Genomic DNA, 15860 nt, shown 5'->3' with positions numbered 1-15860 from the left:
TCTAATGCCATGGTGGCCTACATAAGCAAACCAAAATCTAAGCCTATAAAAGCCTCAAGGTTAGGAAATCAAAATTCTAAGGACAACCAATCACAAACAGCCAACTAGGCTTTAAGCTACAGCCAATCAAATAATTTCTTTTTTTTGCTTCCTCACTTTCTTTATATAAGTCTTTCCCTTGGCTCCTGTTGGTGAGTACTCTTAACCACTTCCTGTTTGGTACTGCCCAATTCCAATAGATAAATGCTCAAACTCTTAAAATTTTAATATGCCTCAGTTTATCTTTTAACAATCCTTATGGCCTTGGTGTTCTTGTCAAAGAGCTCTAGAATGTGTTATTTTGTCAGATTTTCATGTATATCTAACCTATTTTGTAGGCTTCCTATTTTTCCTACTTAGATTATCTTTTAAATTCTTTGAAAGATTACTTTCCTTCTTAAATTTGGTTGTACATGGCCTTTTTCACTTGACAGGTGTCCTGATCCAGAGGACATACTTTTCCTGGAGTCCAATACATTGTTTTAAATAATTACTAAATTTTTTACTGGCTAGTTATTAAACATTCTTTTCCTAATCTTTTCTCTACCTAATAAATTTAGTTTCCCTTTCCACTCCTCTTGAATTGAGAACTTCTGGAAGTTCTCAATTAATACCTGATTTGATTTGCGATGTAAGAAAGATGAGATATAAGGTACAACTTTCTCTTCTGACACCAGTGGGTTTAAATAATTTGATTTCACTTGCTAATTCATTGTGGAGGTCTGATTCTCAGTTCTGTTCCTTCTGTGGGTCATGCATATGGCAAATGTAATTTCTTGCAACATAATTATCTTAGTTAACCTATACGGCTACAAAGCATTTTAGACAAGTTGTAATTCTTTCCCGTACTTTTTTTCCAAAGCAGAAATTTTTGTGGAGCTTTCTCCAAGAAAATGAGACTGTTGACAGATTGCTTAAACTGAAATGGATGTAAAAGAGATGCGCAGGATATTCAAATTAATGATAACTGAATATGACCAAGCATTCTGATAGTTTTCTTGTGTAACTTTTCTATTAGTGAAAAACATTTGAATAACTCTGAGTGGGAGTGGAGGGATGGCAGTGGCCTGTGTGGTTGCGTTCATGTTCTAAGAATGAACTCCTAAAATGCAAGATTGATTAGCTTCATATCCACAGTGTTAAATCTTCAGAATTCTACCTAAAACCAAAACCTGTATTTCAAAAATAAACTTTAAGGTTGTTTGATGATCAAAGAGTTTTACATCAGCCATGCTGACATGATGAGAAGAAACTCGAGATATTTTGGAGATCTTGGCACAACTTCAAAGACTTAGAGGACAGAATGCCGAGAACTTTTCCAAGTTTTGGAAGGCAGCAGTTTGGCTGAGACCCACACGCACTGAAACGAGAGGCTTCCTTGAAAACACTTTAAAAGTCTTTTCCTATTTTGGAATTCTGAATTATGGCAAAATTCATATAGGCTTAAAACTCAATTCTGCACCCATTTTCCTCCCCAAAGTTTCTCTCCGTGTTAACACTGCTAAAGGATTCCTGAGGCATTTGCCGTAAGCATTTCAGTCAGGTCCCTGATAGTCCTTCTAAACGCTGTTTCAAAATATTCTGAAATGAATCCCTTTCATCTCTATCTAATATATTTACCTTTGTTTTGCAGACGCAAAAGGTGAAGCAACACGGAGATTTGGGGGCATATCGCCAAATGACTTACAGTCAAGCTGGTGTCGCTTCGCAAGATTTTGGTACCCAAAGCAGCGGAACCGGGATTCAGCATCCTTCCTCTGATCACACGTTTCTTAAAGCAAGCATTCTGCGCGTTTGAACAGCGCCTCTTCATCCCCAACACCTCCTCCCAGCCCGCCCCCTAGTTCCTTCCCACCCTCTACCTCGCCCCCCCACCCCGCCCCCAGCCTGCGCATGCGTCCTAAGAACCCCCTACACTCGCGGCACAAGCTGAGAGTATTGTCGGGGGCTATTCTCTCTCCCAGGAACATGGCGGCGAGTCAGGGAGGTGGTGGTAACAGTGGGGGCGGCGGTTGTGGTGGAGGTGGAAGTAGCGGTGGCTGTGGCGCGGCCGGAGGGGGAGGTGGCGGAGCCGGAGTGGGAGGCGGCGGCGGCGGCGGCGGGACCCTGGTGGTGCCCATCCCGGTACCGACTCTTTTCGGTCAGCCGTTCCCCAACGGGCCGCAGTGGAACCCGGGGAGTCTACAGCCTCAACACACCGTGAGGAGCCTGGACCGGGCCCTGGAGGAGGCGGGCAACTCCGGCATCCTGAGCCTCAGTGGTAGGAAACTCCGAGACTTCCCGGGCAGCGGCTACGACCTGACGGACACCACCCAAGCAGGTGACAGGACGGGGAGGGGGAGGGGAAGCTGGGCTGAGAAGGAGGAGGTGGGGGGAGTGGGTGGCTGCGTGGCTGCGTTGTTGGACTCTGCTGGTCTGGGCGGGTGCGCGGGGGCGGCGAGACTGACAAAGTCAGAGCAGCCAGTTCTGAATGTGAGGGGAAGAGCAGGGAAAGGTGGGGGCGGGGGCGGGAATGCTGACTGAAGGGTGTATGGAAATCGGGTGGGATGTGAGGGGTGAAAGAGCATTATTGTTAAAGCGAGTTTCCCCAGTAAGGGAGGTATTGACACCTTCCTGAATGCACTGCTAACTCTCGTGGATGTTCCCATCTTTCCCGGAGGAAAAAAAGGCAATACATAACATCATAATCTATACATATTCTTTAAAGCCATACGTGCCTGCAAGAATGGTATATCCCTTTTCCTAGTACAGCAGCAGTATTGCCACGGTTTTTCTGTTTTTATTTTGTGTGTGTTTTAATCATCCTAGAATATTCTTGCCTTCTTGTCACATATGCCTTTAAAGACTGAGATTTGTCATTTTCCTGGTGTTGAGATAGTGGTGGTTAAATTAGTATTTGCTGCAGTGGAAAATTAAATCATCAATCACTTATGTGTCTGGTTTACTAGGGGAAAGAGTCCTTGTTCTGAGTTATGTTGGAGTCTTAATTTTTATTGCAGATATAACCAGAAATTTTAAGGGCATTTTTGGGAAACAAAATTAACTCCATTCTTCTTGGAGTTGTGGGTTAATGGTTAATCATTTTGGACAAGAAATTGGCTATTGTAATGTTCTTCATATACTCTCTGGTACTCTTTGTTGTGGATGGCATTTTTTGTTATGAACACACTCTCTTTCCCCTCTGCCTTATAAGCCAATGCCGATTATTTTAGGTGTGTTTTGGTTTGATGAAGGATTTTTTACTTTTCGTAATCTTTAAATTTATTATTTATGTGTCTTTTTATTTGCTTTGCTGAAAGAAATCATGGACAGATTGATTTTAATAGATTTAGTGATTTTGAAGCAATATAGTAAGTAAATTCACTCATAATGAGAAGCAATAAAAGACCTCTTATTTTCAGAATAACACTGTTTCATTGTATTACGTTTCTAGATATTAAATCAAGGTGTGTGTTTGGGTGAGGGTGGGGAGAGGAGGAAAACCTAAAATTGAAGCCTTCTACCCAATTATTCTCTTAGGAATTATCCTAAGAACTAGAAATGTGTAATTGATCAGTGATTTTGTATTTTGGAAAGCATGTTTGAGTATTTACTCCTTCACTCTGAACAAACAATATGTTCACATATTCATGATACATTGGCAAGATATTATACTACTTGGTATGTTCTTCAAAGGCATGAAGAAAAATGGTTTCAGACTGCATCATTATAGAGATATGTTGTTTTACTTGTTACCTATAAAAGATTTCTTTATCTATAGGACAAAGTTGAAGCATCCTCTCTTGGCATTCAGGGCTTTCACTGCCTGGCTCCAATTTATTATTGCAACCGTAACTCTTCAAATGCTCCTACATAGAACCCTCTGTTCCAACTAGGTCAGCTCTCTGTCCCTCAAATATAGTTTATGAATTTTTGCCTTATCTTTGTAGAAGGTCATCCACATGCATGAGATTTCCTTCTTTTCTCCACCTATTTAATTTTGTTCAAGCTCCAGCTTTTCCAAGATGCTGTCTCCAACTCCCTTAGTCCACAGTAGTCTCCTGTTTCTTTGAATTCCTGTGGTACTTATAGTCTTTACCACTTACCTGCTAGTGCTGGCTTTATTTTCTTTTTATGTTTTGCTTTCCCTGAGAAGATGGAGAGCTCCTTAAAGGCAGGGAAAGAGTCATATACTTGTTCAGTTTTCTCATTATATATTGCTTATATTGTACTTAATAATATTTTTCATAAATATGAATATCATCTTATGTGGTTATAACCACTGGCTTTTAAGGCTTCAGTTTGTTTTCTGAGGCAAGTTTTAACACAAACCAGAACCATATTTGTTCTTGGTAAAATTCATTCATCATAAACTTTATCAGTGCCTACAGTAACAGGACTTTTTGAGATAATTCCACCGCATTTTACTTTTTTAAAAATTGAATATATGTTCCTTGTGGGAACACTTCAAAATTTAAATGAGAAATCTGTGGGTGACTCATTTGCCATTCATTTTTGACCAAATTCAGCCATGAACTAGTTAGGGACAATAATCTTATATGTAAAGAGACTAGTATCCATTATATATAAATGGAACTGAAGACAAACAGAGCACGTTTGAGATTATACATACATGCCGTACGTACATACACATATACATACAGACATACAAATATGTATATACAGTATATTCTCTGCTTGATGAAAACAGTTCTGTTTGTTGATATTGTTATACTTAAAATGACTCTCAGTGGGATACTGTTTCAGTACCAAATTGATTAGACAGCAGTGGTTTATTGGGTTGGGAAGAGATTGAAAGAAGGGAAAATAGGTAGAAAGCTATTTGTTAATCTAGGTGTGAGGTGGTGAGAACCTAGGTTGAAACAAAATTGGATTAGAAGGGGAAATTGATAAATTTCAAAGGAAGGGAGAGGGCTTTTCACATTATTTTGCTGTTCCTTACATATACATAAGATGAAATAGACCTGTGGTTTACCACCTTGCCTGCCTGTTAAAATCACAAGGGAGTGTGTTTTATTTTTTAAACCTATGCCTGGGCCCCACCCTAGACCAATTTATTTAATCAGTCTCAGGGGCAAAGAGAGGGTTTTTTTGTTTGTTGGTTTGTTTTGTTTTTTAAGAATTCCCAGGTGATTCTAATGTGCAGTCAGGGTTGGGAAACTCTAAAATAGCTCATTTTTTAGGCACTCAAGATATATTTATTGTTTGAGTGAATGAGAACATTGATAAAAGTTTGGTGACTAACCTAAAGCTACTTGTCAAGAGGGTCAAAACCAAAGCTAGGAACCAAGCGTTCAAGTTCTAGTTCAGTATTCTTTTTGATAGACTTGAGTAAAGCAGACCCATTTTTTTCATCATATTATGTCTGTAGTGACTAGAAACTTACCAGGAAACTATAATTTCTCCAGTTCCCTACTGTTGGATAAATTTGCGTTAAGAAAATAATGCCCCTAGAATATGTAGCAGCAAAATCTTGTTTTGTCTATTAATAGTCTTCCTGTGAGGGAAAGTGGATAATAGGTTGCTGATGGCAAAGTTTATCTTTGGTACCTTTTTATTTCTCTTTGCATTTCTGGTGTCTGTTCTTCTTCACCTGTCCCCTCTCTCCTGCCGCCCTCCTTATTTCTTTTTCCGTCTCAGCCTCACTCCTCTTCCTTTGCTGGGATGGAGCTCAACGCTAAATAATTATGGCAGCCTTTCCAGGCAATTAACATTTAAAAGGGAGAGTTTGCCAATTTACTTGAATCTCCATTTGGTGGTTTGTGCTTGTGACCTTTTTTGAATTGATATGCCTTGCAGATACTTTTTTTTTTTTTTGGCCACGCGGCATGTGGGATCTTAGTTCCCGTGGAGTCTTAACCACTGGAAGGCCAGGGAAGTCCCTCCAGATACTTCTTGATTAAAATCCTCACCCATATAAAAACATAAAAATAGGGATCAGAAAGTTGGTTACCCATTTCAGGAAAGTAGCTAACTCTGGTTGTAATGTCTTATCTTTGCTGGTCTGTGGGTAGATTTGGCAAGACAAAGGGAAATTGCCTAGAACTTTAAAAAGTCTGTCTGGATACTGTGATAATTTGTTGACTTTAAGAGAGCTTGGAAGTGATTTTAACGGCTACCCAAACAAATCCTGAAACTTTTCATATTTGACTTTGTCACCAGTGCTACAAATAAGTCTCAGTCTACTTGCAGCTGCTCCCTCTGCTTCTTCATACTTCTTTATGTCCATAAACAATAGGTCTGTGAAACAGATTTAGGAATTCTTTACATACATCAGATTGTGCTGTGTCCTGGTTAATCACGTGTTTTCCTGTAAACCTGGAGTCAACTCTAGTATTTCCTACATGTGCTGGTTCACCTCTTCAACTGTGGGGCATGGTGCATTGTATCGGCTTGTAAAATGGAGCCAGTTAAACTGTGCAGCATCTGATTTTGTAACATAGGTGAAGGCCATCTTAGTGCATTCAGTGGAATAACCTTGTGATTTTGTGGCCTGATTCAAATATCTGCCTTGCTTTATGTAATAAATATCTTACTGAAAAATTGAATGTGAAGGACACTTTTGACGGTTGACTCATATTTTAATTGCTTCAGATTGAATTTGAATTGCTGAACCTTGCAGTGATTTATTTTATTCAGTGATGAATTCTTCTATAGCATAAATAGTTGCCCCTTAATTTCTTTCTTTTGCAAGTTCACACTTTAAAATAAAATGTTATCTTAAATTGGAGGGTACGTTTATCATTAAAATAATACGATTTATACAGCTCTTTATAAATTCTGAGCACTTTAATATATATTACCCTATTGTATCCTAATAATAACCCTTTGAGCTTTGTAGAGTGCATAGTAATTACTCTTTGTTGTTGAGAGAGGTTAAGTGATTTGCCGGAAGTTAAATGGCTAGTGTATGGCAGAGTGTGGGTCAGAGGCTAGGTTTTCCAACTCTAGCACTATTCCAGTGTTATTTCCATTGCAACACTTTCTCTTCTTATAACAAAGCTACTATTAAAATAAACACTGTGCTAATAAATAGGTTATTTAATCTGAAAGATGAATGCTTATTTAGTTTCATAGATTATATAGTTTTTGTTTGTGGTGCAGTGTGTTTTGTTTTGTGCATGGTATTTGCATAGCTTGTCTTCATGCCCCTCTGTTGGTTTTAGAATAGATTCATTAAGCAAGCTTTTATTGAACTCTAACTTTGGAAACATGATCCTCGAAGGGTTTACAAACTAGGTGAATGTGTACAGTAATATATGTAACAATTAGAAAAGAGTTATAATATATAATGTTCAAAATTGTATGTTTTAATAAACTGTACAATTAAGTGATATGGAACTGGGGCATGAGGCTTAATTTTATTGGGGGTTAAGTTAGTTTGAGAAAGTTTCCTATAGAGTTAGATATAGCTGAATCTTGAGGTAAATGATCAGTATGGGATCAAGTTATGATTAAGCAGGAGGGACAGTTGCAGACTGTCAGGGGAGAAATTGCACTGATACGGAGTTGAGAATGACATTGCATGTTAAGGGCAGATGTTAACTGCAGGTTCACTCTATATTTTCTCAAACATACTTGGAGGCTGAAAGGAGGGAACTAGTAGAGAGTTCAGTGTTAAAATGCAAGAGGGGGAGGGGGGATCTTCATGGAGTGGGTGGAAATTTGTTAGCAATGGAAGGGAGGAGTTACCTGACTTTTGCTAAGGTGAAGGGGAAGGTAGATGTCTGGGGAAATTATTGTCTTAAATTTTAATCTTAAGTGAGGCAGTGTTATCTGGGAGAACAAAGTTACAAGCATAGGAATAAGTACTCAATAGAGCAAAATGCTTTAAGGAGTCATTATGGAGAGTAAGTCATAGTTTAGAATTAGGACTGTGTTAAGCAGCTAAATTAGTTGCTTTTGAACAATATGAGCTTACGATGTTTTATGAAAAAAATTATATATACTGCATGACAGGTAAAAGAACAGAAATGGTTGATTGGGATATTTTTGAATTGGGGTTATAGTGACACTTGATTAAGTTTAAAATTTAATATTTTGATTTAGATTATTTGTAACATAAACTCTGAAGCATTTATTTATCATCAAAAGCATAAAGATGTACAAGATCCAGAACCTCATTGACAGCATGAGAGATGATGTTAAGGACACTTCACAAATAAAAATAAGTGAATACTTAGAGCATATTGATTTCCTGGGAGGTGATATTTAAGTTCCAAGGCATACAGTGAAACTTTGCAAAAGGGCATATCACTCTCCTAGTCTATCCCAGCAGTACACTCTAAGGGATACTTAAACTGTATGATGCCCACCCCCATCGTACAGAGGCTGTTCATCATCATGATGTAGAAGGGGAAACCTTTTTCTTTTCTCTACACTTTGTGTGTATTTAGGTAGTTCTTGAAGCATTGTAACACTCTTATAATCAGTTTTCTGAAAAGTTTCAGAAAGTTTTCTCTGCTTCCCTTTTATAGGAAAAAATACCTTATACTCCAGGGAACCATTTAATGTAATAAAAGAAAACTGTACAAGTGAGTTTTATAACAATAATTTAAATTTGTGTTTAGTCTCACTTTAAACTAGTGTATTCAGTCTGCTAAAGGTCTAACTTTTAATCTTTACATTTCTCCTGTTTCAAATAAATTATAAATTGATAGCATTCCACTTACAGAATACTAGTCAATGGACTGTAACGGATAATTAAACAATGGATATTGTCTCATATATTTTTTGACCGCAAAATTTTTTTAAAGTTTTTTTTCCAAATAAGAAAGTTCTTCCCTATTTGTGGACGTTGTTAATCTGTGTACTCTTATAATTTGTGACAGAGATTGTTGTCACTTTTAAATTAACTGTTTAAGTTCCTTTCAGTGGAATTTTATGTATAATATTAGGGATTCAAGGTGACAAGAAACAGAAATAAAATAACTGTGCCATAAAATTTTATTTGAACTCTATTGATACTAACCAATTCTAGAGCATTTGTGTATCTGGATTTCATTCAAAAATGACTTCTCTACATTATTATGTCCCTGAGAGACTCTAGAATGTGCAGCATAGAAATTTTCCCCTCTTAAAAAAGTAATTACAATATATAAATCCTTAATACTTTGAGCTAATTGGTTGGGGATGTCTGTGTCAATGAGAAATCAATTACTTTTAAAGATATTTATACATTAAAAATAGTAAGTTGAACATAGCTATCTCCTTAATTTACCTTGATTAGTATGTAAGAATGGATTTGTCATATCTATTTTATGTAAATGGACAGGGTGATAAAGTTGCTGCCTTTAAGGAACTTATGATTTCCTAGTGCTATAAAATAAGTACTCAGGTATCTATTATATAGGCTAGATCAAGGTTTCAAGGAGTGGGGGAACTTGCCCCCAGGAGATATTTGGTAATGTCCGGGGACATTTTTGACTGTCACAACTTGGGGATACTACTGATATCTAGTGGGTAGAAGCCAGGGATGCTGCTAAGCATCCTACAATGAACAAGACTGCCCACACAACAGAGAGTTACCTGGTCCAAAATGTCAGTGGTGATAGAGATTGAGCAGTGCTGGGCTAGAGTAAGATAAATGTCTTAAGTGAAAACAGAGTGATGTGCAAGTTTGAAGAGGGAGCGGTGACATGATTGTGTTGGTAGAACATCAGAGGGGGCTTTATAATGGAGATGGAGGATGGGCTTTGAAGGGGGAAGGATCAGATTTTATACTTAATCATAAAAAGAGGATACTATATGAATATTGACTTCCTAGAGTCTCTTCAAACTCAAAATGTCAAAAAAAGATCAACTTTTGTTATTGACCCTAGGCCCCCTGATCTCCCAGACCAGAAAGTTGGGAATTATTCTTGACTCTTCACTGTCCCTCACCCTCTATATCTGGTTAGGACCTAAGACCTCTTGTAACTGTTTGAATAGCTTTCAGATCTGTTTCCTTCCTGTCTGTTCTCACTGCCATTGTTGTTGTTCAGGTCCTCCTCTCCTCACCTTTAACTGGACCTATCAACAGTTTTCCCAAATGATCCCTCTGCCTCATGTTCAGTTTGCTTCAAGTCCAATTAGTCTTTCACACTGTAGCTGGAGCACTCTAATATGCAAATCTGATTGTCACTTGTTGCTACTAAAACACCTTCGATCCAGTAAGCCAGCTCCTTAATAATACGTTGCTTATTCCTTGTTTTGAACTTTACAAAAATGTGAAAAAGCTAATACACAACTCTGCTTTATATAACTGGTAATTTTTATATTACATTACTTAATATTAAGTTGCTCAGATTCATCCAAATTGTTGTATGAAGCTGTAGTTCATTCTGTTTTTTTAAAAATTATATATTTATTTATTTTATTTATGGCTGCATTGGGTCTTCGTTGCCGCACACAGGCTTTTCTCTGGTTGTGGCGAGTGGGGGCTACTCTTCATTGCGGTGTGCGGGCTTCTCATTGCGGTGGCTTCTCTTGTTGTGGAGCACGGTCTCTAGGTGTGCAGGCTTCAGTAGTTGTGGCGCACGGGCTTAAGTTGCTCCACGGCATGTGGCATCTTCCCGGACCAGGGCTTGAACCTGTGTCCCCTGCATTGGCAGGCGGATTCTTAACCACTGCGCCTCCAGGGAAGTCCCTGTAGTTCATTCTTTTTGGTGGCTCCATTATCTTTCATTGTGTGACTATAGTATAGTTTATCCACTGTCTCACTCCTGGCCATTTGGGTTGTTAACATATTTTTGCTCTTGTGAGCAGTGCTGCTATAAGCGTTATTATACATGTCTTCTGTTGTGCACGTGCAAGAATTTCTCTTGTGTTTATTCTTGGGAGTGGAATAGCTGGATTGTATGGTATGTTAATGTTCAAATTAAGGAGATAATGCCAACTGGTTTACAGTTTACCTTTCCATCAACCTCTGTAAGAGATCCTGTGAATTCGTATCTCCTCCAACACATAGTATTGTCAGATTTAAACATTTTGGCCAAATGAGTTTATTATTTTTAATTTTTTTGGCTGCACTGAGGCATGCGAGATCTTAGTTGACCGACCAGGAATTGAACCCGCACCCCCTGCAGTGGAAGCGCGGAATCCTAACCACTGGACTGCTAGGGAATTCCCCCAAACGAGTTTAAAATGGTAGTTCAATGACGTCTTTTTTTTTTGTAGTATGAAACTATTTTTTTAATTGAAGTATAGTTGATTTACAATGCTGTGTTAGTTTCAGGTGTACAGCGAAGTGACTCAGTTATTTATATATATGTGTGTATGTGTGTGTATATATATATTTTTTTCAGATTCTTTTCCATTATAGGTTATTACAAGATATTGAATATAGTTCCCAGTGCTATACAGTAAGTCCTTGTTGTTTATCTATTTTATATATAGTATCTGTTAATCCCAAACTCCTAATTTATCCCTCCCCCCTCCTTTCTCCTTTGGTAACCATAAGTTTGTCTTCTATATCTGTGAGTCTGTTTCTGTTTTATAAATAAGGTCATTTGTGTCGTTTTTAAAAGATTCCACATATAAGTGATATCATATAACATTTGTCTTTCTCTGTCTAATTTACTTCATTTAGTATGATAATCTAGATCCATCCATGTGGCTGCAAATGGCATTATTTCATTCTTTTTTAAGACTGAGTAATATTCCATTGTATATACATCTTTATCCATTCATCTGTTGATAGACACTTAGGTTGCTTCCATGTCCTGGCTACTGTAAACAGAGCTGCAGTGAACATTGTGGTACATGACTCTTTTTGAATTATGGTTTTCTTAGGGTATATACCCAGTAGCGGGATTGCTGGGTCATATGGTACTTCTGTTTTTAGTTTCTTAAGGAACCTCCATACTGTTCTCCATAGTGGCTGTATCAATTTACATTCCCACCAACAGTGCAAGAGGGCTCCATTTTCTCCACACCCTCTCCAGCATTTATTGCTTGTAGACTTTTTGATGGTGGCCATTCTGACTGGTTCGAGGTGATACCTTTCTTGGTTTATATTTCCCTGATCACCAGTTTCATTAACATATCTTCAAATGTCTTACCTACTTGGCCATATATGTTTCCTGTACTGTGAAATAATTTATTTTGCCCCAAATACTAATACTATACTAATCATTTGTCAGTTTTGTATATTGTATTTTCTCCTAGTTTGTAACTTGTCTTTTTTGCTTTTTAAGGAGTCATTTGCTGAACAAATGTTCTACATTTTAATACAGTCAAATTTATCAGTCTTTTATAGTCACTATTTTTTGTGTCTTGTTTAAAAATGTGTAAAATATATTCATGTATGTTTTTTACTAAAGGTTTTAAAGGTTTGTTTTGGGTGTTTCAGTTCCTCATCAATGTGGAGTTGATTTTTATGTATAGTGTGAGGTAGAGGTCCTATTTTGTGTTTTAGTACATGGACCATCTTTTTCCAGATATATCCCTGCCTACTTCTTTTCTTTTTAACATTTTACTGAGATATAATTCACATGCCAAAAATTCACTCATTTAAAGTATATAGTTTATTGGTTGTTAGTTGTACACTCATCACTGCAGTCTAATTTTGGGATATTTTTATCGCTTCAAAAAGAAACCCCATACCCATTAGCATATCCCCCCACCCCGCCACCAATCTAGACCTAGGCAACCTCTAACATACTTTTTGTATTTATAGATTTGTTGATTCTGAACATTTTATATAAATAGATTCTTACAGTATGTGGCCCTTTGTGATAGTCTTCTTTCGTTTATCATGTTTAAAGTTCATTTATGTTGTAGCATATATCAGTACTTCATTCCGTTTTATATCTGAATAATATTCTGTTGTACATTTTGTTTGTCCATTCATCAGTTGATGGACAGTTGGGTTGTTTCCATTCTTTGGCTATTATAAATAATACTGCTATGAATATTATGTAAAAGTTGGGTAGATGTATGTTTTCATTTCTCTTATACATGTAGGAGTAGAATTGCTGGATCATATGGTTTTTTTTTTTAACATCTTCATTGGGGTATAATTGCTTTACAATGGTGTGTTAGTTTCTGCTTTATAACAAAGTGAATCAGTTATACATATACATATGTTCCCATATCTCTTCCCTCTTGCGTCTTGGATCATATGTTAATTCTATGTTTGACATTTTGAGGAAATGCTGAATTGTTTTCCAAAGTGGCTGCACCATATTACATTTCCAGTAGCAGTGTATGAGGATTCCAGTTTCTTCATATCTTCAACAACACTTGTTGCTATCTGTATTTTTGTTTACAGTCATCCTAGTAAGTGTGAAGTATAATCTCATTATGGTTTTGATTTGCATTTTGCGAATGACTAATGATGTTGACCTCCTTTCATGTGTTTATTGTCCATTTGTATATCTTCCTAAGGGAATGTCTGTTTAGATTCTGTCCACTTTCTAATTGGGTTGTCTTTTCCTTATTACTGAGTTATAAGAATTTTTTTTTCTTTTTCTTCTATACATAAAACCCTTACCCAAGTATATAGCTTGCAAATGTTTCTTTCCTAGTCTGTGGGTCGTCTGCTTTGAAACACAAAATTTGAAAATTTTGATGAAGCCCATTTTATCTTTTTTTTTCTTATGTTGCTTGTGCTTTCTGTGTCATATCTAAGGAGCCATTGCCTAACCCAGGGTTATGAAGATTTACTCTTTTGTTTTCTTTTGGTTTTATAGTTTTAGCACTTACATTAGACATATTATCCATCTTGAGTTCTTTTGTTTGTTTGTTTGTTTTTCAATTATAACTTTTTTCTTACCAGTAAATACTGTATTTTACCCCTCAGGTGTATTGGTACTTTTTTGTTTTTCGGTACGCGGGCCTCTCACTGTTGTGGCCTCTCCCGTTGCGGAGCACAGGCTCTGGACGTGCAGGCTCAGCGGCCATGGCTCATGGGCCCAACCGCTCCACGTCATGTGAGATCTTCCTGGACCGGGGCACGAACCCACGTCCCCTGCATTGGCAGGCCAACTCTCAACCACTGCACCACCAGGGAAGCCCGGTACTTTTTTTTTAAATTAATTTTTTTTATTGGAGTATAGTTGATTTACAACGTTGTGTTAGTTTCTGCTGTACAGCAAACTGAATCAGCCGTGCATATACATATATCCACTCTCTTCTAGACTCCATTCCCATATAGGTCATTACAGAGCACCTAATAGAGTTCCCTGTGCTATACAGTAGGTTCTTATTAGTTATCTTTTATATGTAGTAGTGTGTATATGTCAATCCCAATCCCGCAGTTTATCTCCCCCCTTTCCCCTTGGTAACCATAAGTTGGTTTTCTACATCTGTGACTCTTTCTGTTTTGTAAATAGTTTCATTTGTATCATTTTTTTAGATTCCACATATAAGCGATATCATATGATATTTGTCTTTCTCTGTCTGACTTTCTCTGTCTTTCTCTGTCTGACTCAGTATAACAATCTCTAGGTCCCTCTATGTTGCTACAGATGGCATTATTTCATTCTTTTTTATGGCTGAATAATATTCCATGGTATATATATACCACATCTTCTTTATCCATTCCTCCATTGATGGACATTTAGGTTGCTTCCATGTCCTGGCTATTGCAAGTAGTGCTGCAATGAACATTGGGATGCATGTATCCTTTTGAATTACGGTTTTCTCTGGATATATGCACAGGAGTGGGATTACTGGGTCGTATGGTAGTTCTATTTTTAGTTTTTTAAGGAACCTCCATACTGTTATCCATAATGGCTTTGCCAATTTACATTCTCACCAACAGTGCAAGAGGGTTCCCTTTTCTCCACACCCTCTCCAGCATTTGTTGTTTATAGATTTTTTGATGATGGCCATTCTGACTGGTGTGAGGTGATACCTCATTATAGTTTTGATTTGCATTTCTCTAATAATTAGTGATGTTGAACATCTTTTCATGTGCCTCTTGGCTATCTGTCCATCTTGAGTTCTTTATGTATGGTGTGAGATCAGGGTCCAACTTTGTTCTTTTGCATATGTATATCTAGTTGTCCCAGCACCATTTCCGGAAAATACCTTTCTTTCCTCATCCAGTTTTCTTGTTACCCTTGTTGAAAATCAACTGACCATAAATGTGAACATTTATTTCTGGACTCTCAATTCTATTCCATTGATTTGTATATCTGTTCTTTTTTTTTGCGGTATGCGGGCCTCTCACTGTTGTGGCCTTTCCTTCCTGTTGTGGAGCACAGGCTCCAGACGCGCAGGCTCAGCGGCCATGGCTCACGGGCCTAGCTGCTCTGCGGCATGTGGGATCTTCCCGGACCAGGGCACAAAGCCGTGTCCCCTGCATCGGCAGGCAGACTCTCAACCACTGCGCCACCAGGAAAGCCCTGTATATCTGTTCTTATCCTGGTACCACTCTATCTTGATTTCTGTAGCTCTGTATTAAGTTTTGTAATCAGGAGGTGTGAGTCTTCTTCCAACATTGTTCTTTTTCAAGATTGCTTTGGCTGTTTTGAGACCAATATGAATTTTAGGATCAGCTTGTCAATTTCTTCAGAAAATTCAGTTTGGGATTTTGATAGGGGTCGTGTTGAATCTGTAGGTCAATTTGGGGAAATTTTACCATCTTAACAATATTAAGTTTTCCAGTCCATGAATATGGGATGTCTTTTGATTTATTTGTATCTTTAGTTTCTTTCAATAATATTTTGTTGTTTTCCTCAGTCTTTATTTTCTGACATACTATCATATAGAAAAAATAGAATTTTTTCTTAATTTCATTTTTGGGATATTCATTGCTAGTTTATTGAAATACTTTTTTTTTGTTTTTTTGTTTTTGTGGCTGCACCACGTGGCTTGTGGAATCTTAGTTCCCT

The 15860-nt window shown here is 37.6% G+C and overlaps 1 protein-coding gene across 1 annotated transcript in view; it reads left to right on the top strand.

Annotated features, from left to right (window-relative positions):
- Positions 1-1982: 1982 nt before the first annotated feature.
- LRCH2 (leucine rich repeats and calponin homology domain containing 2) overlaps positions 1983-15860 on the top strand; it is a 94258-nt gene continuing 80380 nt past the window's right edge. The window contains exon 1 of the mRNA XM_027089546.1: positions 1983-2359. Coding sequence (XP_026945347.1) covers positions 2008-2359 — 352 coding nt within the window. The 5' untranslated portion in view covers positions 1983-2007. The remainder of the gene's footprint in view (positions 2360-15860) is intronic.

The sequence above is a fragment of the Aethalodelphis obliquidens genome, unplaced genomic scaffold (genome assembly GCF_003676395.1).
Source record: "Aethalodelphis obliquidens isolate GAN/ISIS:26980383/991018 unplaced genomic scaffold, ASM367639v1 scaffold66, whole genome shotgun sequence".
Classification (NCBI taxonomy): domain Eukaryota; kingdom Metazoa; phylum Chordata; class Mammalia; order Artiodactyla; family Delphinidae; genus Aethalodelphis; species Aethalodelphis obliquidens.
Note: the sequence above shows the minus strand (reverse complement) of the source record. Positions and strands in the feature narration are given on the sequence as shown.